The sequence below is a fragment of the Acromyrmex echinatior genome, chromosome 2 (assembly GCF_024713525.1).
Source record: "Acromyrmex echinatior isolate Ae372 chromosome 2, ASM2471352v2, whole genome shotgun sequence".
In the NCBI taxonomy this organism is placed as follows: Eukaryota; Metazoa; Arthropoda; class Insecta; order Hymenoptera; family Formicidae; genus Acromyrmex; species Acromyrmex echinatior.
Genome location: NC_141853.1, coordinates 22,863,200 through 22,890,948, shown reverse-complemented (window position 1 = coordinate 22,890,948; position 27,749 = coordinate 22,863,200). Strand labels below are relative to the sequence as shown.

At 33.6% G+C, this 27,749-nt stretch overlaps 3 protein-coding genes across 11 annotated transcripts in view; 1 reads left to right on the top strand and 2 right to left on the bottom strand.

The window, feature by feature from the left end:
- The window catches only part of RhoGEF64C (Rho guanine nucleotide exchange factor at 64C), a 121,842-nt gene extending 106,251 nt beyond the window's left edge, over positions 1-15,591 (top strand). For 3 of the 4 annotated variants that reach the window (XM_011064322.2, XM_011064321.2, XM_011064320.2), the window contains 10 exons: positions 8,745-10,696; positions 11,186-11,397; positions 12,544-12,808; positions 12,922-13,143; positions 13,232-13,381; positions 13,454-13,561; positions 13,668-13,820; positions 13,903-14,019; positions 14,096-14,197; positions 14,294-15,591. In XM_011064322.2, coding sequence (XP_011062624.1) covers positions 8,745-10,696; positions 11,186-11,397; positions 12,544-12,808; positions 12,922-13,143; positions 13,232-13,381; positions 13,454-13,561; positions 13,668-13,820; positions 13,903-14,019; positions 14,096-14,197; positions 14,294-14,422 — 3,410 coding nt within the window. In that variant the 3' untranslated portion in view covers positions 14,423-15,591. The remainder of the gene's footprint in view (positions 1-8,744; positions 10,697-11,185; positions 11,398-12,543; positions 12,809-12,921; positions 13,144-13,231; positions 13,382-13,453; positions 13,562-13,667; positions 13,821-13,902; positions 14,020-14,095; positions 14,198-14,293) is intronic. The other variant, XM_087402720.1, reaches the window with a different exon arrangement.
- On the bottom strand, positions 15,406-16,832 carry mtTFB1 (mitochondrial transcription factor B1). Its single transcript, XM_011064333.2, has 3 exons — positions 16,202-16,832; positions 15,966-16,119; positions 15,406-15,884 (listed from the first exon to the last, which is right to left on the bottom strand). Exons 1-3 carry the CDS (start codon positions 16,830-16,832, stop codon positions 15,614-15,616), a joined length of 1,056 nt encoding a protein of 351 aa, XP_011062635.1. The 3' UTR covers positions 15,406-15,613.
- Positions 16,799-27,749, bottom strand: part of LOC105150938 (Coiled-coil domain containing 56) — a 162,563-nt gene continuing 151,612 nt past the window's right edge. The window contains exons 1-3 of one of the 6 annotated variants that reach the window (XM_087402727.1): positions 17,941-18,073; positions 17,391-17,453; positions 16,799-17,299 (exon numbers count right to left, since the gene is read on the bottom strand). In XM_087402727.1, coding sequence (XP_087258853.1) covers positions 17,019-17,273 — 255 coding nt within the window. In that variant the 5' untranslated portion in view covers positions 17,274-17,299; positions 17,391-17,453; positions 17,941-18,073 and the 3' untranslated portion in view covers positions 16,799-17,018. Of the gene's footprint in view, positions 17,300-17,370; positions 17,454-17,929; positions 18,074-27,749 lie in introns of those variants that run through there. The other 5 variants (XM_087402728.1, XM_011064334.2, XM_087402725.1 and 2 more) reach the window with 5 other exon arrangements.

The window sequence follows — 27,749 nt, the reverse complement described above, 5'->3', positions numbered from 1 at the left end:
ACATAAGCTGACTTTTTGTTCTCTTTCTCTTTTTATCTTTTGATTGGTATTTTTTTTTCATACTATATTATTTAATATACGATAAAGCTTTATCTATATATTCATAATTTTTTCTTTGAATTACATGTTTTATACACAAGATTACATAATTAAATATATATCATTTTTTCGATTATATATAAATCGCTGCATTTGCCACGGTCGATATCACGTTGTTCTTTATTTATTTTCATGCATTAGCTATAATTTTATAACAGTGTACGCGATGATATTAGCGTTAAACGTTTTATGGTGATGTTCCCGGACATATATAATTCATTTCTCAAAATTAGTGTCAGATATTCGTAATAACATAAGTATTATCTCAGAGCCGTAGTTATTAATAATATAGAAGTAAATTAATGATAGATCTCTCTGCAGCGATAACTATAACCGGTCAATTTACGGTCGCTGTATGTGTGTGTAACGGGGCAGTTCGCCCCAAGGGTGATACATTTATAGTCGTCTAGGGGTTAATTTCGTTTGCGGAAATTAGTAGTCTAAACGTACAATGCAACTGTACTTTTCATATCGCGGATAGAGATCTTGGTCCATTGCAGATCGATAATCTTGCGTTGAGGATCATCAGTGCTTATCATCGTGTTATCATCGTCAGTACGGTCCTCCTCTCATCCGGCCATTATGCTAATATACGTGATTAATGGACCGCGTGTGGTTGACATGACTTATCAGGTTATCCTTGAGCTTTCGAAAAAACGTTATGCATTTAAACATAATGGCTCGTGCAATGCTCCTGCTAATGGCTTTACGTCTCGTGTTTCCATCTCGAGAATTTTTAAAAATTAACAAATTTTTTGCAATTTACAGTACCGGCAACATCATTTCTTTTCAGAGAAATAATGATGAAAATATAAATGTGAAAGTTATTCTTTTTTTCGCATGGATAATGATCATTTTTATTAACTATATACGAGAGTAGTTCGGAAAATATTTGATGTGACACAAAAATGACGTCATATATATTAAATTATAATTTTAAAGATCCTGTACAACACTGTTAAAATTTCAGACAGATATGTTCATCAATTTCTTTGTTTCCGCCGTGTAAAGCAATCAATTTTTAGTTCCCTCATGACAATGCACCCAATGAAAAGGATTACAAAATTGAAAAATAAGAAAAATTTTACCAAAAATCACGTTTTCTTTATCAGATTGAGAACTTTTCGAATTATTCTCGTAAATGGCAAGTTAACACGAATTAATAATGGATATTGGAAGGTGCGATTGCAATATATGAGTAACCGTCCTTAAGACGGCTTTGCCGATGACAAGAGGAGAAAGGTTAGCAGATCCTGACGTCCCTGAGTTTTATCCTCGGGCTGTTTGGATCGCTTTTAAAAGTAGCCTAAAGAAGCCATGTGAGTTGCGTCTGGAACATTCGAAAGTGTATAAGGTCAGGGCTAGCTGGCATCAAGTTGACAAATTATTCTGGTTATTCCAAAGATATATTTTAGCTAATAGTAGATTGTTAAAAAAGTTTCTCTCTCTTTTTCTCAGAACAGCAATAAAATAATCTATCTATCTTTCACTCACACATTGCATCTTTTTAGATATTGAATGCACAAAAGAATATTTTTTTAAAAAACCACAACAGTCGAATATTTACTGACACGGTCGAAAAATTTATGTTAATAAATTATTAATTTATTTTTCATTCATCAACAAGTGATACTTTTCTGTAGAGAGAAAAAAAAAGACTTTTTACTTATCATAATGGTGATGTTGGATAATCTCTCTCTCTCTCTCTCTCTCTTTTTCGAATAAAGAGTTAAATGAGTATTAAATTAATTTTATTTATTTAAATTTATTTTAGTTATTTGTTAAATTGAGTATTTTTAATTTTACTCAAGAGGATATATCTTTTAAATTATTTTAACAAATGTCGCATATTTATCGCGAAGCAAACGATTCTCCACAGAGGCATTATCATGCTGCGGGCTCGCATTTCCTGAGCATTCGTGTTGAAAAAGAGAGAGATGCCGTGAAAGTGGATGCGTGGGAAAGATACGAAACGATCGGGGACAATGCGAACGACGGTTGTCCGCCTTATACGGAACGACACGTACATATTTATCGATACGTCGGTGGCGACTCGCCAGTGTATCGTAAACACTTTGCCGAGAAAGGAACAGGAATAGTTACATATTAATTTAATCAGTAACAATCCAATTCGATCCCGTTATCTATTTTTTTTTTTTTAAGAGGAAAGGGAAAAATGTGCGTATTTCCTCGGTTTAAATTAGTCGTGATCTCGCTGATGGCATCGAGCACTGATGCTTCCGATAACAAAGTGCATCACGTAGCGCCGGTTTGCGAGTCTACTAAGATATGCGAATTCCGAAGTCGCGGAAGTTCACTTCATGATTGAAAATATAATTTTGTGAAAGTCTAGTGGCTTCCGACTAAGTATGAAATAATTTCCATCGAGAATTTCTTTCACACTTCATGATACATTGTTTTATTATCGTATTAAGATTACATCGCGTGCGATATTTCGTTTAAATAAAAAGAAAAAGAAAGAGAAAATAAGATAATTAGATTAGGCGCTAATTATGAAAAACATTTTAGAAAATATATTTTCAAAATATATATTCAATATATATATATATTCAAAATATATATTTTTTAGAAATATATTTTTATTTCCCATTTTTCTAGCAAATTTCTTTTTTTAATTTGTTATCTATCACGTATATTTCATATTTCGAAAATTTCTTTTGCCATTTCAGATATATATTGTTATATTACACATAAAGATTATATCGAATGCGATATTCTATTCAAATAGAAAGGAAAATTCAGATAATTAGATTTTGATAATTAGATATGTGTGAAAAACGATTAAAATATTTATTCTCTATTTAGTAAAATTAAAAAAAAATATATTTGTTATCTCTCTCTCTATTACGTAGATTTCCAAAGAATTAATTCATGAGTCTTGGTTAATTTTCCACGTTACTATTTCGCATAATTAAATCTTTCTCGAAAAGGGCTTCGAAACCAGGTCTGACGTTTACGACATGATGAGTGGATTCGAGAATGTAGAACTCGCGGTACAAATTGAGTCTGCACACGGACACGAGATAAGACGTGACGGGAAAAAGTCGTGTGAATTAACTCGGATGATTGGCGGTAACGTCGGAGTTGAAATGCGCGCCGACCGATTTATACGCGACTCGTCTGAGTGCCGATCTCGACAAGGAAAAATAAGAATTACGTGAATCCATTCTATTAATAGAACGAACGTTGCGTTAACCACTCTTTACATACGTCATATTAATTAGTATTAATTGATATTCCGCGCGCAATCTTTGCCCGTCGTCATAAGTCACGTTCAATACTAATAACATCGATTATAATAGTAGTAGCATAGCAAAATATACATGTCGTAATAGTAATTGTACACCATGTGCATGATGATCGTGCCGATGTACTTTTTGGATGTATGATGTATTTATCGCTCACGATAGATCGACTGATCGAGGCGAGTTAACATGTAGCTCAGTAGTTATGCTTCAATAATCGAGCACGGCAGTATAGTTCGCATCAAGCTTATAGCTGACAGTTTCTCTCGGAGAGACGTTGAGAATCATCCATGTCTTAAAATGAGACTAAAGCCCCGTTGCTCAATATTGACTAGACTTAATCCAGATTAACTAACAATGCCTCTTTTAGTCGCAATCGAATAATTAATGAGCATCTTCGGAAAATTGAGTACAAAAAAGTGACTCCACTTGTAAATATGCAGGTTGTAAATATACAATGTTGTATTATAGTTGTTTCGCAGTCTGATTTCTCTGACAATTGTATGTATTTACAGTTAAATTTTTAATTAGAAAATTTATATAACTCGACTTTCTTCTTAAATATTATTATATTATGTAATTTATTTCTTCCTATCATAAAGAAATTAGAATAAAATAAAATTAACTAATAAAATTAATTAATATAGTGATTTTGCACGAAAAATATTGTAAATGGAAAACTATTTTTGAAAATTTTTTTCACATTTTATGTTTGGTTCGACCACTCCTGAAATGCATTGGTGAATCTTTACGCTCGCGGCAGTGTTATAACGGAAAATAAAACAAATCACCTACGATGGTTTCCGGTGATCGTGTTTCCGGTGTAAATGCACTGTGTGACAACACGTTAGATAACTGCAGACGAGCGAGCGAGTGACCGAGACGCTTCGTAGGCGCGAGGTTTCCTCTCTCGCATCCGCTTTGTTTATCGCTTCTACACTAATACTAATCATTATTCTTACGAAGAAAGTTAGTAAGTGCACCTCTTTAAAAATAATAGTTTATTATACCACGATAATTACGGTTAATTATTTGAGATGCGAATTACAAATATAAAAGCATTCAATTTTTTATTTTAAAAGCAAGTTAAATTAAATTAAAAAATTTTAATTCCTCAGCCTGCAATTTGAGTTTTTTGAACACAAACAGAAATTCCACTTTCGAATTTCCCCGAAATAAAAAGAGAGAGGAGAGCGGATTATATTAAAGATTTTTACATTTGAGTTAAAAAATTTTGATAATGTAATTATGTAATAGAGATGATGAAAAATAACCTTGAATTTTTTCACATTTTTGAAAGCCTAGAACAACCTAAAAAAAAAATTTGGATTAAACAAAAAGGACCCAAGTTGCAGATGGAAGGAATAAAAATACGACTGCAGACGGAGGATTAATTAAAAAAAATCATTTTAAATAATTTTAAATTTCAAATCATGATAGAAAAGGAATCGGCTTTAGTATTCGTTTTTACAAATGGATTTTAGTATTCAATGTGTATAATTCAGTGATTCTAAAGATAGAATATCTCCATTCATTGCTTTGCACAATCTATCTCTGTTCTTCCTTCATGGCGCGTTTTAATTAGTTACTTCCAGTCTACTTTCTAAGCTCAGGCACGAGTAAACTCTTCTCGGTGCGTTCGAATTATAAAATCTAAACACCGATTTCTTTTCCCAAGAATCTTTTTACGCTCGTTTCTCCTCCCCGCGTCGGCGGACGTACGATCTTCATGCAAGCGCGCGATGCATAGGTATCGCGGATTATTTTCGTTTCACTATACTTTTTGTATTGCGCGTATATTGCACGATAATTCAGTAATAATGTAATAACACAATGACGATAATTTACACGGGACTGCTTTCGCTGTGCTCTTTCCACTTTGAAAATTAATACCTGTAGCCAGTCTTCTCATAATTAAATTGAGGCGTGTCTGTTGCGCTATTTGGATCACATTTGAGTATATTATACAAATACAAATTTTTATTTGCTGTTTTGTTACCATTAATTAACAGTTTGAATATAATCTTGGGACATAATCTTCTTAATACATCAGAAGTATCAATTACAAAACTATAAAAATAGAATAAACGAAATCTAATATTGTAATGTACGTTCTATACTGCAGTTGGATCAATGCACATACATTGGCTGCATTCATGAGAAAAAGCAGCTTTATATATATATATATATATATATATAAAACAGATTTTAATATGATTGATTTATATTATACATTTAGATCAAATAAGGAATTATTGGCAAGAACCAATTAAATTGATAAAAATATTACAACAGTTGGGCAAAACTGCTCTTTCTGCTAAACGCAGCTATTCTGCATAAATTTTTATGATGTAATATAAATGTAAATAAAAAATAAATAAATAAAACAGATTAAGCAATAATTAAGGTTAGATACAGGATTTTTTGTATGAATAAATCAACTAAATACGAGAAGTATTAATTACGATTAAACCTAGATATTATATTAATACACACACACACACACACACACACACACACACACACACACACACACATATGTGTGTGTGTGTGTGTGTATTTTAAATAAATTTTTATCTCAAAAATATGAAAAAAGATTAAGTGAACAAAGTGGATGTACGAAAAAGATAAACTCAGTGAATTTTAGAGGTACTATCGATCATATATCAGCACGTGCTGCGCCTGTAATTGATGCACCTGATCGTGTAGCTTGTAGAGAACCTTGACTCTTTCGCGCCGTCGTTGTTTACCTACGGGCCTCATAAATCATCAGTTCGTTCTCTTGATCCGCATGCGCATGGTCCAGAACCATGTAATTATATGCTTTTTAGAGATCTCTCACGTTTTCACTCGTTCGTACCGACGATGAGACGACGGCGCTTGGCTGTGCGGCTTGATAAACTCTTTTTCGCATCATGGCGATTCATGGTCCGTACATCATCAGTGATCTTCTTCGTTCGTTTTGCACGCGGTGGCGTAAATCCTCGCGTGAACGAGGAACCTGGTCGTTCATTGCTTTTCTTTCATAGAAAAACGGCTCGTTACCTAGAATATTTTAGAGCGATTCTTTTAAGCGTGGCGCATCTCTCTCTCTCTCTCTCTCTCTCTCTCTCTCTCTCTCTCTCTCTTTGTTCACTACAGACTTTTTTCTTGACTCATTGTTATTTACATTTCCTATGCGAGATGTAAATGAACATACTTTTTGCGATCGCCTTATTTGCCGGATAATTGCTTGAAACGCAAGGAAAGATATGCATGAACATTACCTTTCTTCGCGTCTTTCAGTAGCGAACTTTAAGCTAAGGAATTCTAGATCGTGTGATTATACTCTATTAATATTATATAGGTTTCAGATCTAAACTTTTTAAAAATTTTACGCATTACATTAATTTTTATAATAATATTAAAAATATTATTATATGTAAAATTCTAAGATATGATAAATTAAAAATGGAACAGATATATTTACTATTTTTAGAAAGTATTTTATGGAGTATTTATACTGACGTCATGTTTGATGCTACGCTGATGATCAACACGCTTAAATTCGTGCAAAGAAGGCTCATCAGCTATTGCGGCACAATGCTTAGTTTCGCAAAACCTCGCAACGGCGGCAGCTCATCTTTTCTTTTACGTGCGTGAGATTGATCCAAGTCATAAAGCCATAAACGAGGCGAATCGGCGATTTGCGCAATCGCTTTTGCGGCCGGATAATCGCACGCGTCTTAGATATTCTTGATGGCCGTATAAAGTGGAGCAACCGTGGAAAAATCATTGAATTTTCTCGCAGCGAGAAATTTAAAACTCGTTTTGTTTGCGAATCATCCAAAATTGGCGCACTTTCGCCGGTCATTAGAGATACGTATCGAAAGAAATCTTCGATTTTACATGAACTTTACATTGAGATTGTCGTAACAAACGAATCAAATTTAAACGAAATATATCGAAAGTCGAAGAGGATATTCTTGCTTAAATAATATTTGAAAAATAAATCAATTTTTTCTAATATCCATTACAAATTCAAAACTATTGTAGAAGGTTCCAATTCTATAAATAAAAAAATACAGATATCTTCCAAATTTTAATCTATCGTAGATATGTGTGTGTGATAGAAAATAATATATATAAATATATTAAACCTATTTCAAATCGTCGAAAGTACAAATATGTTAACATCATAGTTAACTTCGTTCGAATTTCTTATATTAACATCATAGTTAACTTCGTTCGGGAATATAATGTGATTTTTTTACTAGGAAAAAATTGAATGTACTTTTTTTCTGCGAATTATACATTATAATTATGCGATACCACCATAAATCTGCTAAGAAATTGCACTTTCTCAGACGCGTCAAGTAAATTTTGATATCAAATCATCGATCATACTTTTCACGAGTATCCAATTCCAACTTCATGCTTCACATCTGCGGTTTTATTTCCGGGGGATTTTAGCGTTACGGACATTTCTCCATGCCCGTGAACTGAACGGAAATTCTCGCTTTACACAAAAGGAGAAATATTTCTATTATAAATATAAAATATAAAAAACAATAGGAGAAAATAAATTACCGAACATTCGCAAACATAAAATTAAATTATATAAATCGTTTTTTACTCTTTCACAGTTCGAGTTTGATTTAAAATTGTTGCTTATATAAACATGAAATGCATAGTTTTATTAATCGGTTTTATTAAATTTTGTAAATAAGCGCTGAAGAAATCTGAAAGATAAGAAAATTATATATTAACTATGTAATTAACTATCTACGGCTATTTTTTGCAACCAAGTAATATATAATTTGTTTTTTTTTGTATTTAAGAATAATTATGTTATATTAAGATAATTTTAAATCCTATAATAGGAAATGTACAATAGATTAATATTTATTTTCAAATCGAGCGTTTGGGGAAAGGAGAATGGAAATTTAATATGTATATCCTACTTAATATTATACTTCTTAACGTTTTCTTCTTAGTATGTTAGACTTTATGTGTTACATTTTAATATAGTTTAAGAATTATGTTATAAATGTGCACATTAAGAAATATATTACGCATATATTTTAATAAAAAGATTATGAAAAGATTATAGAGATTAGATTTTTTTATATTGTATTTAAAAGTAACACAAAAAGTTTGAGTGATTTAGAGGCTAGATAAAAAATTATTTCATTTAATTATAATTATATTGTTAAATATAAATATCACTTTTTGCAAAGACTCATACATTCTTAACTGTTACACCCCATTATATTTTGATACTACAGTTTATGTTTAAATATAATCATTAAAAGATATATATATTTATACATTGTGGAATTAAAATTCTACACCGTCATAACTTCTTTTCATTACCGATTGATTTTTAATCGTCTGCAGAGAACTCGAGAAAATCCTTCTTGACGCGGAGTCAAAGCGATCGGTCGTTCAGCAAACCGGAGATCTCGGCGGGTGACGTCCTGTTTTCGGATACGATGCGCCTCAGTCTCAGCAAGAAGATCAAGGAATCTTCATCGTCATCGTCATCGTCCGCAGTTTCACGCGAGGATGTCGATGAGGAAAGTTCGCTGAGAAGAAAGAACGAAACAAGAGAGATCGAAGAAGAAACAGATGGCGGGTTTAAGAATTCCGATCGCGAGATCGAGACTAGCAAGATCATTGATGAGATTCCTGAGAAGACTGCCGATAATGCCGAAAAGGAGGTTGATCTACCTCCAGATGCACGCAGTGATATTTCCGATGCAAGTAATGAGCATTTTCGTACGATGAGACCTACGAGCTGGTCTCCGCCGCCTGGTAAGCAGAGGCATCGTTTCAAGATTGGTTACTCTAGCGCTGATGCGAATGAGAATCTTGCCAATTCGATCAGGGATCATCGGCGAACGATTTCTTCAACGTCGACAGCATCGTGGAATTCGACGAGTTCTTACGGATCCTCGAAGATCGAAATCAACTCGCCCGAGAACAATGTCTGTAAAATCACGGTGAGTCCGCGCTCATCGCCGCTGGTACATCGGTTGCAGATCGGTCCGGAATCCAGTCCGAGAGGCGCTAGAAGAACGTCCATTCTTATCAATGGCGATCAAAATACAAACGCGGAATTAACGCCAGGTAACAAAGTGACTATCAGCGTCGGCGGAGAAGATAGCGTGTGCAATCCGACAGTGATCTCTGTAAACTCGGAGAATCCGCCGAAGGTCCAGAACGCCGTGGAGAATCGCACTCTGGTAATACTCCAAAATTACAAATCGAATATCGTGGTCGAGTCGACGAATGATGATTCTCGTTCCAAACAAATCGGGAAGGATCACGTCGTTGAAAATAGCGAGACGAATCTAAAGATGATTGGCGAAGCACCAACATTGATTAGCGATGATACTTCCTCGTGTCGTTACGTGGAACAGTCGGCATCAAATTTTGAGAAACAAAAGAGACTGAACGTTGAGATTAAATCTTCTAATTCTAATCAGTCTTCGAGATTTTACACATCAGATGAAAGAATGACGCGGCCAGAGTCCAAGACGCGATTCAAGGATATCGAAAGTTCCTCCAAACTGCCCAGCTTATCCAAGGAGGCTTTGATTTCTAAGCTGCTCGAAGATTCTCTACGAAAGGCTCGCGAGAACGGTGAAATCCTGGACGAGGACAGCGGCCAGGTCATCTTGAAGATCTTGAAACAGAGCTTACTGAAGAGCAAAGAATACGAGAGTTCTGAGTCTACTCTAGAAGCAAATTATTCGCGTTCATCCAGCTTGAATTCGGATGGTGATTTCATCTCGACGAATCTCTTCCTCGAAGAGAATCCATACGAGGTGATCAAGGAACCGATTTACGAGGAGATACCCGACGAACCACCGCCGTTACCTCTAAGTCCGCCACCCACAGAAGATTATATCAAGGACAGAATCTACTTCGGCGATGTCGAATATTACAAAAAAATCACTCCAGATCAGTTTCTCGGCCCTTATTTATCCGAGGAAGTTTTTAAGAAGTCCAACTCGGAAGATCTGGCCGAAACCTATTTGTCCAAAAGTCCCGAAGACTTCTTCAAGAAAATGTCAATGTCGCCCGAGGACGAGAATAATATCTCTACCAAGTTCGAATTGTTAAGTTTCCTAATGGATTCTAAGGATCACATACGTTCCGCGGAGGAAGACGAGGATGAAGACGAGGACGAGGAAGATGATGCTGAAGGAGATCTGGAAGCTCTATATGAGCAAAAGGAGACTAGCCTGGGCGATCTCAGTTCTAAGAGTTCACAGATCTCCAACGTGTCCGATAGTAGCGAGGAATGCAATATTATCTTGACGAGCTCACCGGAAACGTTGAAGGTAAGTTTGAAGTTACCCAGACAGCAAAAGATTAGCAATTTGTCTACAAATTCGATCAAAATATTCAGCAAATTCATATCAGCTGTGTCTGTATTAAACTTGTGTTTCGACAAAGTTTGCAACATAATGTGAAAGCAAGTTATCAACAAAAACCAAACGAAACTTTGATTGATTCTTGCTCTAATTTGTTATCAAATTGCCAACAAACATCACATGATTTTATAATAATATTTTTTTTTGTTTTGTGTCAGTGAATTTTGTCGTATATCTGCTAACAATTTAATATCAAATATAACATTTGCATCAAATTTTTTTTATCTTTTTGTTGACAAAATTTAAAACAAACACTTGACAAAATTTGTTTTCAACAGACTTGACTAACTGAGTACGTATTAACGATTCCAATAAAACATTTTTTTGAGATCTCTGAAATAATATACATGCTAGTTAACGTGGGGTTCTAATCAATGCTTCTTATCGTTGTCACAGTCGCGGACAGTCGACATAGAGAGAACTGACAGCGGAGTCGGATCTGAGAGCAGCCAAGCCAGTAGCACTCGATGTGTCGCAAGACGCTGGAGGACAGGCAACGTCTCCTCCGGCCCGGGAAGCCTCCTCGGCGGAATGCCGCAGGTGATTTCCGGGGCCACGAAGTTATGTGAGGACTGCGAGCAGCGACTGGATCCTCTGATAACAGACAGGTAAGTCTGAGAGATTTGACACCGAAACTGTTATAATTTTGATGCGTTCGATATCCGGTATTACAGATACGGAAAAATACTTCGATATTCTAAATGATCTCAAATTATAGCTTCACCTCTTTATAGTTTTCCGTTTGAGTCGCCGGATGCATATAAACGAGAGCTTTTCGAAACTCGTTCTTAACGTTCTTCTCGACGTCCTAAATCGTATCGCTGTTATCACTTCCACCCAGATTCGCAGATAATCAGATTCGATGATCCGGAGAGAGGATATAACGGTCCAAAGTCCTCGCTAGAGCGTATCTTCCACGGCTGCGCGGCCGAGTTTCGACCGTGAGAGATTCGGTTTACTGCGAACTCCGCGCGAGATTCGCTCGATTCCCTCTGAACTATAAATAAATCCACAAACAAAGTGCCGTTCTGCGTTCCGGCCTCCCAGGAGTAATCCTGCGAATCGAGGAACGAATGCCGTTTCGTTACGGTCGCGGACTTTTCACAGCTGTGATCCACCTGCGCATCCGTAGTGATTTGTACCGATCTTCCTCTTGTGAGAAATCAATCGAAAAAAATCATCTTTGCTCGAATTAATCTACCGATTATTGGAAACGCGAGCTCTCTGATTAATTAACAGTTTCTCTAATTAAATTCTCCAGTAAACAATGGATTAAAATGCATTGAAATTTTTAATCCATCCATATCTTAATTTATTCTTGTTACTCAAGTTTGATTGTCTGAATACCAAAGCAAAGTTATTGAACGTTTTTAAAATTTGTATATCTAAGAATTTGTTTGATTAAATTACGCGACAAATGCAACGCAAGAGAAACAGTGAGCTACTTTCTCCAACCATCGATTTTATTTGCCCGAAAGCGAAAGTGTCGTTATCAAAGAGCGCGGTTGACGCTTGATGAATGGATAATGCAACGTCCGGAAGTTGCGACAACCGCTTTCGTCTGTGATTATAGATTACACATACAAATTTGTAGTAGTTACAAGCTTCATATTCGATTGTCTTCGCTTCTATCTGACAAAATCTTTTTGGTAGTAACTTCCTTAATATAATATATAATAACTTCCTTAATATATAATAACGTTTGCGTTATCGCGGTGTCGCGCAGATATTTTTATTTTTCATGTTTTTTTCAGCGGTGTCGTTTATGCGCCTTTCGTGTGCAGGAAGTGCTCGAAGAAACGCGCGGAACGGAAAGAGATTATCACGGAAATCGTGGAAACCGAGCAGAAGTACGGCAGAGATCTACACATCATACTCGAGGAGTTTCACCGGCCAATGTTAAGAGCGGGTCTTCTCACGTCGGAACAACTATCGGCAATCTTCCTAAACGTCGAGGAGCTGCTCGAGCATAATCTCGTTTTGGCCGAGAAATTAAAGGACAGCGTGGAACTCGCTCAGGTAAACCTAGAAACTCTTGCAAAACATGTATTTCAGTTCTTATTTTAAATACGCGTATGAATTGATATGAAAAAGTATGTGTATTGTGATGTCTGATCTTTTCGATTGTGTAGGAATCCGGGGACGAGGATCTCTTGACAGTGGACGTGGGTAAGATCTTCCTTGAGTCCGAAAGAATGCTCCACGCTTTCGAGAGTTACTGTACACGTCAAGGCGGCGCCAGTTTATTACTGCAAAATCTGGAGAAGGAGAAAGAGCTTCTTCGCATCTTTCTCAGAGTTTCTCAAATGGAGAACACGGTTTTGCGAAGAATGAATCTGAACTCCTTTTTAATGGTATTATCACTTAATTCCTTGACTTAATCTTTTATTCAGGAATGAAAGATATAAATCATACATAATTGATGTATTGTATTTTTTACAGGTTCCTGTCCAAAGAGTTACGAAATATCCTTTGCTTCTGGCACGTTTGCTCAAAGCGACACCTTCTGTTCGACCTGATATCCAAGAAGCGAAAAAGAGGCTTAAGCAAGCACAAACAAATATCGAGCTACATTTGGAACACATGAATGCTGTAAGTATATCACGAAGTATATCTAGTTACAATTTAAAATTGAAAATAAATATGCATTTATAATTATAATAGGAAGCAAAGGATGTTACGTCGACGAAATTGTGGAGGAGAATATCAATTATTCAGAATGGCAGACGGTCTGTCGGCGAACAGGATATGGTGAATATTAAATTAAGAAAGGTGTGTAAATCTAATTAAGATGCTCTATTTATACTTATTCAATTTTAAAAATGTTAATTGCTTAATTCTTTAATCATGCTATTAATTTTTATAAAATTTACATTAGATGGCTGTCGAGATTTTGGAATGGGCACACGAAGAAGCTAGGTTTGTCCTCGAAGGACGTCTTCTGGTAGCGCAACCGACTGACAATAACTGGAGACGCGGTCGAACTGTTAAACTTGCGCCTGTTACTGCCATGCTTGTTACAAACGGCAAAGTAAATATGTACAATACGTGTCTTTAAATGTGTCTTGTAAATAATTTTGTGCATAAATATAAATAATATTTTTATTTTTCAGCCGAATGCCGACTATCCCGAATTTAACGACGAATCGCTCTTTCCAAAGCACATAGGTATCAAAGAAGCTACCTTACTTCTGGTCAAAGAGAAACTTGGACGATATTCTTTATTACGAGTGAGTGATTAGTATATTTCACGTTATTTTATTAATCACGCAAATCCGTTTTTTTGAACTATCGATATTATTTCAGGAGCCGCTGTACCTCGATAAATGCATAGTATGTTGTGAAACGGATCTCGAAGATTATTTCGAAATACAGGAATTGTCTTCTAAAGAAACATTTATATTTAAGGTATTTAACTTAATTTTAAATACAAATCGAGATATGAATTTTAATTTAAAGATAATTTATTGACATTGGTACGAATAAATGGTAAATTCATTATAGGCAGAGGATGGCGCGAGAACGAAAAGATGGTGTAGAACATTACAGGCTCACGCACAGTCTCTTGGCGCTTGGCGCAAACGTCGAGGGGCCCTTCCTAATATCATGATCTGTGGTGTAGCGAGGAACTAAAGGCTTAGATGTAATAAGTACATATGTAACACGTTATCGGATGTATTTAACGCATTTTTAAGTCATTGAAGTTTTTCACCAGTGCGAAGAAGTCTAAGCGATTGCATAAATTCATGTATATGATCTCCAAATGAATTAGTAATGATTTATTTCGGAGAGAACGCTAGACCAAAGGATTTCCTCGCCTCATTGACACAGCCGTCGATGAGCGAAAGTCTAGTTCTTACCGAGGTATGACCATCTGTGTTCGGTTGTTACAGTACGTTGCAGAAACTTCAGTTTCCTACGACACTGTAAAATAAAGTGCTACGTGGCCTCGAGAGTCGCGCATAATTTCGTCGATTCCTAATGAATAATTTTAAGTACACACACAACACACACACACACACACAATATATTATATATATATATATAAATAAAATATGCATATACATATATATGTACACACACACACACACACACACACACACACACACACACACACACACACACACACACACACACACACACACACACACACACACACACACACACACACACACACACACACACACACACACACACACACACACACACACACACATATATATAGGACTATTTAAGATTAATGATTAAATTCTCAAAAAAAAGACGAGACGAGTAGCTGTGATATTGACCGGTGTATTGGGTATTGTTTTCTTTTCGCAGATTATTTACGGATGTTAACATACTTTATCTGCATTTTCCATCTGCGATTCTTTTTACCAGTATCGCTTTTTGCGAAAATGATATTAATAGGGTAGATTTTATTAGATTCGAGGTTATATATAGGGTTCGCAGATTAATAGTATTGAAAAATTCGCATGAATCAGCAGCGTCAAGGATACAGGGTGCCGTATACGTTCTGTATAATTGGCGTGCATCGACAATTTGTAAAGCTGTCGGAATATACTTATTTTAATTTCTCCAATTATTCTCTTTCTTTCTCCAAATAATTAACAGTATTTTTATGATGTCTAACACAATATGCAAATTGTACATTATTTTTATTTAAGAATTAAGCCATACTGTGTATATATATAAATGTATATTTACAGATTTCCTCACAAAGTTCTAATAAAAATTCACTGTAACAAATTAATCTGCTACATTACAATCTGCGATTTAATAAAACTGAAATTTGATGCATATTTCAAGTATAGATCATTCCGATCAGATATTCATTCTAACATTTTCTTCCAATATTTCTGCACAGTCCTGTACTACAATATCTTTCGTATTATTTAATGGTAATAAGTGCCGAGATGAGCGATAATTATACAATTTAAGCTCCGGATGTTTCTCGAGCAGATACTTGTAAGCGGTTGCTAGCTTGTTGATATCCTCTATGGTAAGTTGCGTCGGCTTGAGCGTCGGTTCCAAGTCAGCTAACTTGTACATCATCAAACCTAAATCTTTGCGGTGTTCCTTCGGAAAAAGAGTTCTGTAAGAAAAATATAAAAAATTTATTCGCAGTTTTATTTATTATCATAATAGGGGTAATTTACAATATAAATAAACTTACTCGATGCATCGTATACTGTACTTCTGCCTGAAATTGAATATATGCCTCGTTATCATTTCAAAGAATTTAAAATCATACTGTGTGCGTGGTTTGACCAATGGCGTAAATGACACCACTCCCACATCGACATCCGGTTTTGGAACAAAAGCTTCACCTATAAATTATAAATTGGAGTGTAAATAACAAATTTCAGTGTAAAACAAATTTATATAACATAATAAATGCAGTTTAATTACCAGGTATAATAAAACGAAGTACTGGAAATGTCCAAGTTTGTGCCATTACTGATAGCCTGCATCGTTGATCTCCCATCGGTGGAGCTACTAAACGTTCCGCTACTTCTTTTTGGAACGTTAATGTCATTTTTGTTCTACCAAATGCCCAAGGTCCACGTTGTTCGGATATCGCATGCAACCACTGAATTATAAGATGTGTCGATAGACTAAATGGTAAATTGCCTATGACGAAGATATCTGGAGGTTTATCATTCCAATTTCTCTTTTTCTCCAGTGGAAATAGACTCTCTATGTTTGTTTTCAGGATGTCATCGTATATTATATCCATCTTTCCATTGATCGCACCGAATGAGTCCGCTAACATCTCTAAAGTCGGTTTAAATCTTTTATCTTTTTCCACAACTACTAATCGTTCAGGGGTCTTTTTTAGGATAGATCGAGTTAATCCACCTGGACCTGGACCGACTTCCAGTACTTGACCCCCGGAAATATTTCCTGCTTTTGCTACAATTTTCTTAGTTAAATTTTCATCCAAAAGGAAATTTTGAGACAATCGTTTTATGGCACTTAAATTATATAATTTCAGTATATCTCGTATGGTTGGAAGTGGTGGCAATCGTGGAGCAGACATCTTCAAATGTTAATCTTGTTACAGACACGCTTATGTGAAACAGTGGAGATTTACAAATAATCTCCAAAAAGGAAAAAAATATCACTTTAAAAAATAAGCTTTCTATTATATAAGCAAAAATGTACTATCTATTTAATACAATAAGCAGTAAACTTCTTTATTAACATTTCAAACAAAAGTAACTTTTTATGTAACTTTCTCAATCGTCTTTTCCGGCACTTTAAAGTCGTCTAAGAATTTTTCCTGTTTAACTGAATATATTGTATAAGCATAAATTCCAATAACTCCAAGGCTTAAAACAATAGCAGTACGATTATTTGCTTTACGATATTTCTGTACAGTTTTTGCTCTTTGCAAATTCTGTTCTTCCATACGTTTCATATAAATTATGTCTATAGACTTAAGCTTTGTTGCATCTTTCATTACATCAACCTTTGGCATAGCTTCATTTTGTCGAAGTTGATTATCTGTAGACAAATATATTAAGTTTACTTATGTCAAAGAATACTAAATAAAATATTCAACTTAGATCATTCACCAGGTCCCATTTCCACACACCAGTGTCCTCAATTAATTAGAACAGATCTTCGTCTCTTGTTATCAGTTCTAGCCTCGTCAAAACTTAAACAAAAAAAATATCATTGTAAAAACTGTTTACCTGTTTATATAATGATTATAGACTTTATAGATTTTAAGTAGTAAAAATCTTTAAAAAATTTAAATATAGTATTTAGATGACATGCACACACACACACACACACACACACACACACACACACACACACACACACACACACACACACACACACACACACATCAGAATTTCAATAATATATCTACAAATTTATATATAATTTTAACTACATAAAAATTATATAAATCTATCAAGTTATAAATATGAACTGAATAAATTACTAATTAATCTTTCTACAAAATTATAAAAATATAATTTAATTTTAATCTGAAAATGCACTAAAAACTAGGATTTTTTGAGGTTAAGTTAAATCAATCTATTAACTCTTATTAATAATTTAAGTGCATAACAATTATCAAATATTGATTAAGAAATACTCTGTACATTTGATAAAGATATGTACGTTATACATACGGTGAAAAAATCTTATAACTCGGTTTAGATTCTTCACATCGCAAGATCACACCATGCACACCTGCTACCTGCACTTCTGCACACAGTGCATATCATTCAGTGCGATACTGCCATCACAAACGAGTGGTGATTATGTGCAATACATGATAGAAAGAAAGCTTCAAGCATCTCTGTTGGTATTGTCGCATAATATATCAATTTAGTCTTATTGAATAGATTTTATAGTAATATTTATTGATATTTTTCAGATTTTTTAAATATGGAAAGTAATTCAGAAATTTTAATATACAGCATACGTTATACTTTTATCTTTAGCAAACATCATAGTTGCAACTATTTATATTTGCAATTATCAACACACACAAAAACTTAATATAAATTTATACAACTGCGCAAATAAAAAACTCGAGCAATGCAATTTTAAAATCACTATTAATAAAACAAGCTTTAATTGTAATTCACTCTTTCTATATACACATAAAATAAATATACATTTATTAAATAAATATACATAATATACATTTATTAAATAAATTACATAAATGCACATAAAATAAATATACATTTATTAAAATTAATTGACTTCTTAATGATTTTTCGCAGATAATATGTTTATCAAGAACTAAATTATAATCTTAAACAGAATATTATTTTAAATATATATTTTACATTTTATTAGCATCAAAAAGCTTTTTAGTGTTTTATTACAGACTCGCGTTTCAATATAGAAATGTATAATTTGATTTGTTAGATAAATGATTTATTAAGTAAAAGTGTATAAATAAGGATAAATATTACGCAGAAGAAAAGAGATAGAATTATAAAAAAAGCCAAGAAAACATAGTTACAAATACATATATATATATATATATATATATATATATATATATATATATATATATAATAATAAATTTTCTATTAAAAAAATTAAATCAAAACTTAACGACAATTCTAGCATTAAAAAATTAAATCATATCTCTTTCAATATGCACGCAACTCATTAAATAAGTAAATCGAAAATAATTCCCATAAATCATTTCAGTTTAGAAAATAATTTATGATTTTTTTTTTAATATACGATATTGATACAATAATAAGATATTGTATACATATTTTTTTAAGAACCCGTACAAATATCGAGATAAAAAATACATTCATTTCAAGCTGATTAGTGATACGAGATCTATTTTCTCGTAATATAATAGGGTATTGTAGAAAGTAATCTATTCACTGTCAATGGCTATATATATATATATATATATATATATATATATATATATATATATATATATATATGTAAGGTTCTTCGTCGTCGTCGTCGTCGTCGTCGATCGATCGACTGCTCCTTTTCGAGAGGAGTCTGACAGCCGTGCGCGTTGTACTCTCACGTACTTACTCGGTACGTTAATAATGACGTGCACGCGTGGAATTCGATAGATTGCGAGCGATCCGCCACTGAAATTCGACATACAATCGGTAGTCGGCTCGCGAGTGGATTAGGGAGCTTGGATAAATTTTCAATTGGATCGCTAAGCTCTCTCGAAGCTCAACTGACGTTGTATGTTATGCTGGCATATTTCATAACAATTAGATATACAATACTTCAGAAATAGAGAACACATCCTGCGTCAATTCTATGCGTAAGAAAATAACAAGAAAGAAAGAAAGAGAGAGAGAGAGAGAGAGAGAGAGAGAGAGAGAGAGAGAGAGAGAGAGAAGGAGAGAATTTTAGTGATTTGAAAATCTCGATTAAAATTGCATCTCAAAAATAATCAATGTTTGTAGAAAAATAATTATTATAATATGATAAGAATGATTTTGCTGAAGTATATATAACTAAAAATTTAGGTGAATACAGATTTGAAAATGCTTTTGTTACATCTTCAAAATAATCATATACTCTCTGTGTAATAAATCATTATTTCTATTACAAGTAAACAAACATAATAGGATAAAAGGAAATTTAGTGACAAAGACTGTTAATTCTTATAACAGAGTTAACAATCCTTCTATGTTCACTAAGTTTTCTTTTATTCTCATGAAATAAAAATTTGAGGAATTGTTTAATTCAAAGTTAATGTCGCGCATACAAGTTGGATGTACGCAAACAATCTCTGTAGAAATTTTGCAGAGTCGAATCTTTCAACTGTGCGTGCATTTTGTGCATTTTTTCATTTTCGATGGGAAATTTTAGCTCGCCTTCGTTGCTCGTTAATGAAAATCAATGCTTGGACTCGTTAAATGCTCGCTATCCGCGTCAGGCAGCCCAAATAGTGAACACGTCGCATCTGATTCGAAAACGACGTGAATTCTCCATTTCAGTTAAATTTACGAGCATGCTGGTTTTAATTTATGCTGTATCCTGTTTGCTGCTGACTGATTTGTGATCTTGGCGAACAAGTTTTACGTCCACACTCGCGTGACATTTGATGTGAAAATATACCTCCCGTTCGTCTTGTCCGCCATTTTAAATCGATCAGATTTCGTTATTGTTTGAAAGTGTTATTAAGAATAACATATGCGCGTCGTTTCTGTAAATCTCACGTATGTACCTCCAATATTCCGTATACATTAAAAATTTTCGTAATATAATACCTTCCCATTCTTTATCTCATCCAGCAAAAACTCTCTCTTGATTCAGTATAAATTAAAATAAAAAATATTCTACATATACCAAGAGAAAAAGAATTTTCATTATATTTTAAAAGAAAATACACAATCATCAGTATATTTACATAACTATTAATAAATAAAATAAATTAATTAATATATAATATTTTTATGTATTTCATTTGTACGATTTTATATTGCATCTTACAATATCATAAAGACTACAATTAAAAAACGTACTTATTAAACTTAAATATAATTGTATTATACTTAAATATAAAGATTGTGAGAAAGGTATAATCGTTGGATTAATGTATATTTCAAAATCAATTTGCTGTGTATACATCATAACATGCAAATGTGTTAATATAGAAGGAATATGTTGAGTCAGTTAAAATAATAATACATTGCATATGCCACATTTCCACAAGAATGCGCATAGTCATTGCACGATAATTATAATTGAATACTATTTAAAATTAATGATTACTGGCACCGAGCTATTAGTGCAAATTTTATCTCTGTTCTCGTCTATTTAATGCAGCGATGTGCCATAATAACGCATCGATTTACGGATTTGCAGTAAAAGCATATATATGCACGCAACTATTAACATTTTCAGAATGCTCAACGAGATAGCGCGCTGATAGGAAGTTCTATATTGGATTCCTTTATGTCGGCGACATCCTGTGTGTGTGTGTGTGTGTGTGTGTGTGTGTGTGTGTGTACATATATACAATACATACATGTACATACATACACATATGTCATCAAATCCGGACAAATTTCAATTTAAATTTTCCGCTATATTGTGCCAGAAGTTATTGTTGGCGTCCGAAAAAGCCTGATGCTTCTAGTGAACAGTCATATTCTCAAAATGGTCGCGATGTTAAAACCAAGTGCGGAGTATAATCGAAGAGCCGTAATCATCGAAGGCCTTCACGCTGGGCGCTCAGCAACGGAAATAATTCGGTTCTTTAAATACCCGAGATCAATCGTTTATGACATTGTGGCAAAAAAATAAATATACAGCTTTAGAATAGTCTAACGAAGGTTCCAGTATGCCAGCGAGGAAAAATCACTCGAAAGAAGGCACTGCGAGGACTCCCGCAGTCATTGAAAGGACTCAAGCGCTGATTTCGGATGATTCAGGGCAATCATTGCGAAAATTAGCATCGATTGTTGGTGTAAGCAAGCCAATAATGCGTCGAATTGCCGAGGAGGATCTTCGATATAAATCGTACACATTAAAGATACGACAGATGCTCTCTGAAACTGCCAGGACAAGCCGAGTTGCTCATCTCGGCTCTCATTCTGACCTCCCAACAACCCAGATTTAAATCTCTTGGACTACTATGTACGGAGCGTAGTTGAAAGGACCACAAACAAGTCTCGGCATCCCAATGTGACATTATTGAGAACCGCTATTGAGGCAACATTTGTCGGTATGGACAGCGCTACATTACAGCATGCGCGCGAACGCTTCAGATCGAGAATAGAGACTATTATTTAAGCTAATGGGGGATATATCGAATAATTGTGCTCTACAGAGATCCCCCAAGTACCATGTAAAAGGATTTTTTGTAATATTTAATTTTTCATTAAAAACATTTTGTTTAAAGAAATTGTTCAATTTGTTGGATTTTGGTGACGCACCCTGTATATATGTATGTATAGACTGCGTGAAATGGCGTTAAAATAACAAAATAATGTGTATCATTCTAAATTTCTTGTAGTAAAATCTCACTCTAAGAAAGTGAAAATACAATCCTTGAAAAAAGCGAAAAAATGTGTGTGTATTTTTACTCTCTTAGAGAATGAGATTTCATTGCAAGATTTAGAATGAAATATGTACATATATTTCGTTATTTTAAGCGCCATTTCACGCAATGTCTTGGAGTTAAACTTGTCAATAAAATGTTCTTTCACAATTGAAAAAAACTGATGTATTTTTACTCGAGCGTGACATTCTTTAATTAATTATTTCACGAACAGATCAATAGGGAATAAAGATTGAATCTCCGAAGTATGGAGTCGCGAGCTATAGTCAGATCATCAACAACGTGATAACGCGATTGTGCTACTCGGATTCATCAGCAATTTCGATCTTTTTCATTAAATAAGTAAGGAGTTTAATTTTTCTCGTTGGATTCTTGCATTTCTTTTATGACCCTGTCAGAAACTGAAACGGTGAGTTCTTGTAGAGCGCAAGATTTGCGTATGCATGAGAATTTTTGTATTAATAATTCAACGAGTATTTCCTTACACAGAGCAATATATATTATCGATTTCTCTTAACAAAGTTCACCAAAGTTAGACGGAAAATGCTTCATTTTAGCATACAAAACTGAAAATTCCAAAGTTTAATTCTTGTGATATATTAATAATTCATCCAGTATCTGCTTTTTAGACATGTTTAGATATATATATCTTAATTGCGAGAAAAATTAAGTCATTCCTTAACAACTTTATTTCTTGAAGTTGAATTTCAGAAGATCTGGACAGAAATTTTGAGATGCACTTTCAAGACAGTATTATTTTGAAATTAATATTTTAGAGAGATGAAATTTTACAAACTATTTATTCTAAAATCATTAAGATTGAGAAAATATAAATACTTTCATCTGCTGTTCTAGCACATTTATGAAGCAAATCGGGTATGCAAAAATGAAGATTTCCTCTCTTTCATAGCTTGGCTATAAAAATAATTAATGATATTTTACTGTATGTCATCCTCGTGTACATCAGAATTAATAAATATAATTATTATTAAATATCATAAATATGTGTGTACATGTGTGTGTGTGTGTGTAAGAAAATTTCCTATTTTGTCCACCTCATAATTTTTTATATGTATACAATATTACCAAATTCATTTTTAACGAAATTACAGCTGCTTGAATTTTAAAGTGAGCGCTCTATATATATATATATATATATATATATATATGTATATATATATATATGTAATATATATATATATTACAAATAAAAATTGGATTAGAATAAAAGTTCATAGCGCTTTAAAATTCAAACAGCTGTAATTTCATTAAAAATGAATTTGGTAATATTGTATACACATATAAAAAATTATGAGGTGGACAAAATAGAAAATTTTCTTTTCACTTTGTGGGCTTATCACGTGCCCAAACAAAACTTGTGAAAATTTTCGACTTTCTAAAAGCGTGAAAGCTTAAAATTTTCCCTACAACGTAGTAGTTTTTAAAATTTTTTTTTTTAAATTTTTTGTTACTGAGTTATCGAATTAAATAAAAAGTTGAGTTGTCGAATTAAATAAAAAGAGCATTTTGACTTTGATTGCTCATAATTTCGTTAAAAATCATCGCAAGCGCGCACGTGAAAAAACAATTTAAAAAAACATTCTTAAAGCTGAAACTTTGTTCTATTAAATGATGTGCGTGTGCGTGCGTGCGTGCGTGCGTGCGTGTATGTGTGTGTGTGTGTGTGTGTGTGTGTGTGTGTGTGTGTGTGTGTGTGTGTGTGTGTGTGTGTGTGTGCAAAATTGCCAATTTTTTTAAAAAGCGTGATATAAATGAAATAACGTTACGAACTTCCGTTTCAACTCAATACAACTGTTTTTCTCCTTGATTAAATTACTCTGATATCTACATTATGATTTATACATTAAATTACTCAGAAATTTATTGTATAAATTAACATAAATTATAACTGTTATGACTGAAATATTTTATATGATAAATTATGACTGTATTAAGGACGCCATTAACCCAAAATGGTTGCATAATATAATTGCAAGAGAGACAATGCGGTTCAACTCTCCAATTGAACAAAATCAGATGAGATAAAGTATATTATTAACTAAATAAGTAATTGATTACTAGCGCATGTAATTAACTGAATGATTAAATGGACAATTAATTCTCGCAATTACTGTTATTTCGCATGCATATGTATGTAACTGATATAGTAAAAATTCTCAATTATATGCATCATGTGATGTAAGTAAATATGGAACCCATAATATATTCTATTAGTACTTATATACAGAATATTTTTTGCCACATGCGTTGCAATAGCTACCATGTTTCCGTTAAACTAACCTAGTATCACTCGCGCAAAAGCTGACCTACGAAATGATTCACGACGAAGTTTGCACTGCCCACAGATTGAATTACGAAAGTTTATCGAAGGTAGCAACCTACGCTACCTTCCTCTGGATATCATCGCCTTTGAAAGAGAAAATGAGAAAGAAAGAGAGAGAGAGAGAACGAGAGTGAATTAGGAAATTTTTATTCGATTTTTTTATTCCCAGTTGATTATTATCCAATCTGATTCGTAGAGACATGATTTTCGGGTATAACGGAGAATTCTCTCTTTTCCTCGAAAGTTTATAACGAAATTATTCCTAGCTACTGAGAATACAGCTATTTTTATCTCATTTATGATAGTACCATTCTTAAATTCTACATTTTTACGATTCAAGGAAAGCTAAACTTCAGAAGTACTGATAAGTACGGATAAGAGAAAGTCGAAAGGATCCTCGCACGCAAGCTCAATGTACTGGAAAACATGATTTATTCTATGGTTTTCCAATATACAGAAAAAAATTCTAACATTGAGAGAGGATCCACATTTTGACATTAATATGGATTGACGTAATATTTCAGTACGTTTTAATAACAGTTAACAATCATATATAAACCTCTTTTATGCATTCATTAAACATTAAAACAGATATGACATCAACTTTCAGTTTTTTTTTATATGTATAAATTATTATACGTATATTTTACATGTATAAAATATTACATTCCTGAATACAGTGACTTATATATTTATTAAAATTTTTTCATTCAAAGGAACGCTAAGCTTTAGGAAAAAAAGAGGAAAAAGAAGAATGAGAACATTTTTTTTTGAGATATTAATTTAATATTCTGTATAATGGAATTTTTAAGTCGTGTCCGAAAGTAATATACGCAAATATTTGATGCGGAAATTTACGCTAAAGCAAGATTTTTCATCGTTTATCTTATGCATTTGAAAAGCAAACTGTATGACACTATTTTGATGTGAAAGAAACGCCTTCCTCATCGTTACGAGCAGCATACCGAGATTGATGACGATATGGAGAATGTAAGTAACATTATAACGTATCGAGTGTAAAGTGGATCCGTGTATTTCAAAAGGGTGGAAAGAATGAGAAACGAGACTTCTTAACCGAAGAGACGGCTGAGGAAACAGCGGCGGCTGAGGTGCGGCAAGATACATTCTCGGAGAGACGCCATTCCGTCGACGGCGGATTTCATGCCGCAAGACGATATTTTTTATTTATGAGGCCCGTTAACGTACCGACGCCCCGAAGCTAAAGCCCTTGGCCAATATCTATGATAATGCACGATATCGTGACACGGGTTTCGACGACGACGATGATGACGATGACGATGAAACGTGCCTATATCACAGAATTGCACGTGCGTACCATACAGGTTCATGAAGAGAGTGCTATCGATTTCGATTATGGAAATTGTCGCGCAATATACCTCTAAGTATAACAATTATTCATTAATGTAATGTTATTAACATATTTTGATTGTTATAAATTAAAATGTGTTAATTAATAGAATTATCAAATCATACATTTTCACTTACAATTTGAATTTTGCTCGGAATTTTCATTTTGTAATTGTAAACACGAACCAGCTCTGTACATTAGGGTGAACCTTGAAGTTGTGAGGGCGAACTGTGCGAGAGGGTGAGAAAGTGACTTAAGTCTAAAGCCTGAAAGACCATTGAAAGCGTAGGCAATAGAAACTGTCAGGTTACAATTGGAAAATTATGTTACATTCCTGACACGACTTCTATTCCTTATCAGGATCTGACTGTACATTAGAGATAACCCGCTAGGGGCTTTAATAGAATCCTGATTCAATTTTTACTCTGATTATTGCCTGTGCTTTCAATTGTGTCTTAGGCTTTATGGAGAATTCGATTGAACACATTAATGCACAGTGATGCATATTAAAACCGTTGTATACTGATTATTTGTAAAAATGAAATGCAAATATTTTAAATTATAAATACATATTTTATCTAATAGCATAATAAAGTGTACTAAATATTTCACAGTTTAATAAGATTCTACATTTATTATGTAATAAATACATAAATCTTTACATCAATTTGCTGCAAGAGCTATACGATTTAATATGCACCAGTGCATGTGCTCGTCCAATCGAATTCGCTATTAAGGATATCTGCCTCGCTTTAATATACTATATTAGAACGAGGCAGATGTCCTTAAATCGTATAGCTCTTGCAGCTCTGTGCTGCTTCCATCACATGCTTTCATAGGCAAGAGGAAAGGAAGAGACAGGGAAGGTGTTCACTCCAGTCTGTATAGAGTTCACTGATCAAGACGTACCGCCGTCTATAAGCAAGTCGGAAATCGAAGATGAAAAGAGTAGTCGAGTTAATAAAGTTAATTAATTATAGCAAATAGTAATTGAGAATAAACATTTATTATTCATCGAAAATAATTATTCACTATAACTGTGAACAGACGCAATTATAATATTTCATTAATTGATATTACTGCTATAATAACTTGTTATCGAACATAATTATTATGATAATTATATAATTATGTCAATAGAGATTGTTCGATAAATATCGTATCGTCGGTTTTAAGGATATGGTAATAGCGGGAATATAAATTGCCTTATTTTTGAATAATACAATCTTATCTTTAAACTAAAATTTAAGCAAGACCCTTGAGATGTATCAACTGCTACATCAGGTTTATCATCGTTAAGCATCAAATACTAAACTTCTATTTCGACATTATGGTATCGTGCTCAACGTCATTAGAATATCAAATGTATAATCCGTTAAAAGAGCAAATGACGAAATAAATCACAATGGTGTTATTAAGTCTTTTAGAGATAACTATCATACTTTATCTTTATTTACTTAAAAATACAAAATGATAAAGATTTGAAACAATACGTAAAAAATTGAATAATAAAATGATGAATCGTTTAGATAAAAATGCAAGAGAAAATTTCATTATCTGTTTTGCTGAAACTTACTTTATACTTTAAATCGCCGTATTAAATAATAAAATATCAATGTCGCAATCTTCGTTGGAAAAAACTCGAATCTGAATGAAGCATAGATAGATAGGTAGATATCATTATTTATTAAGTGCTCTAGAACCG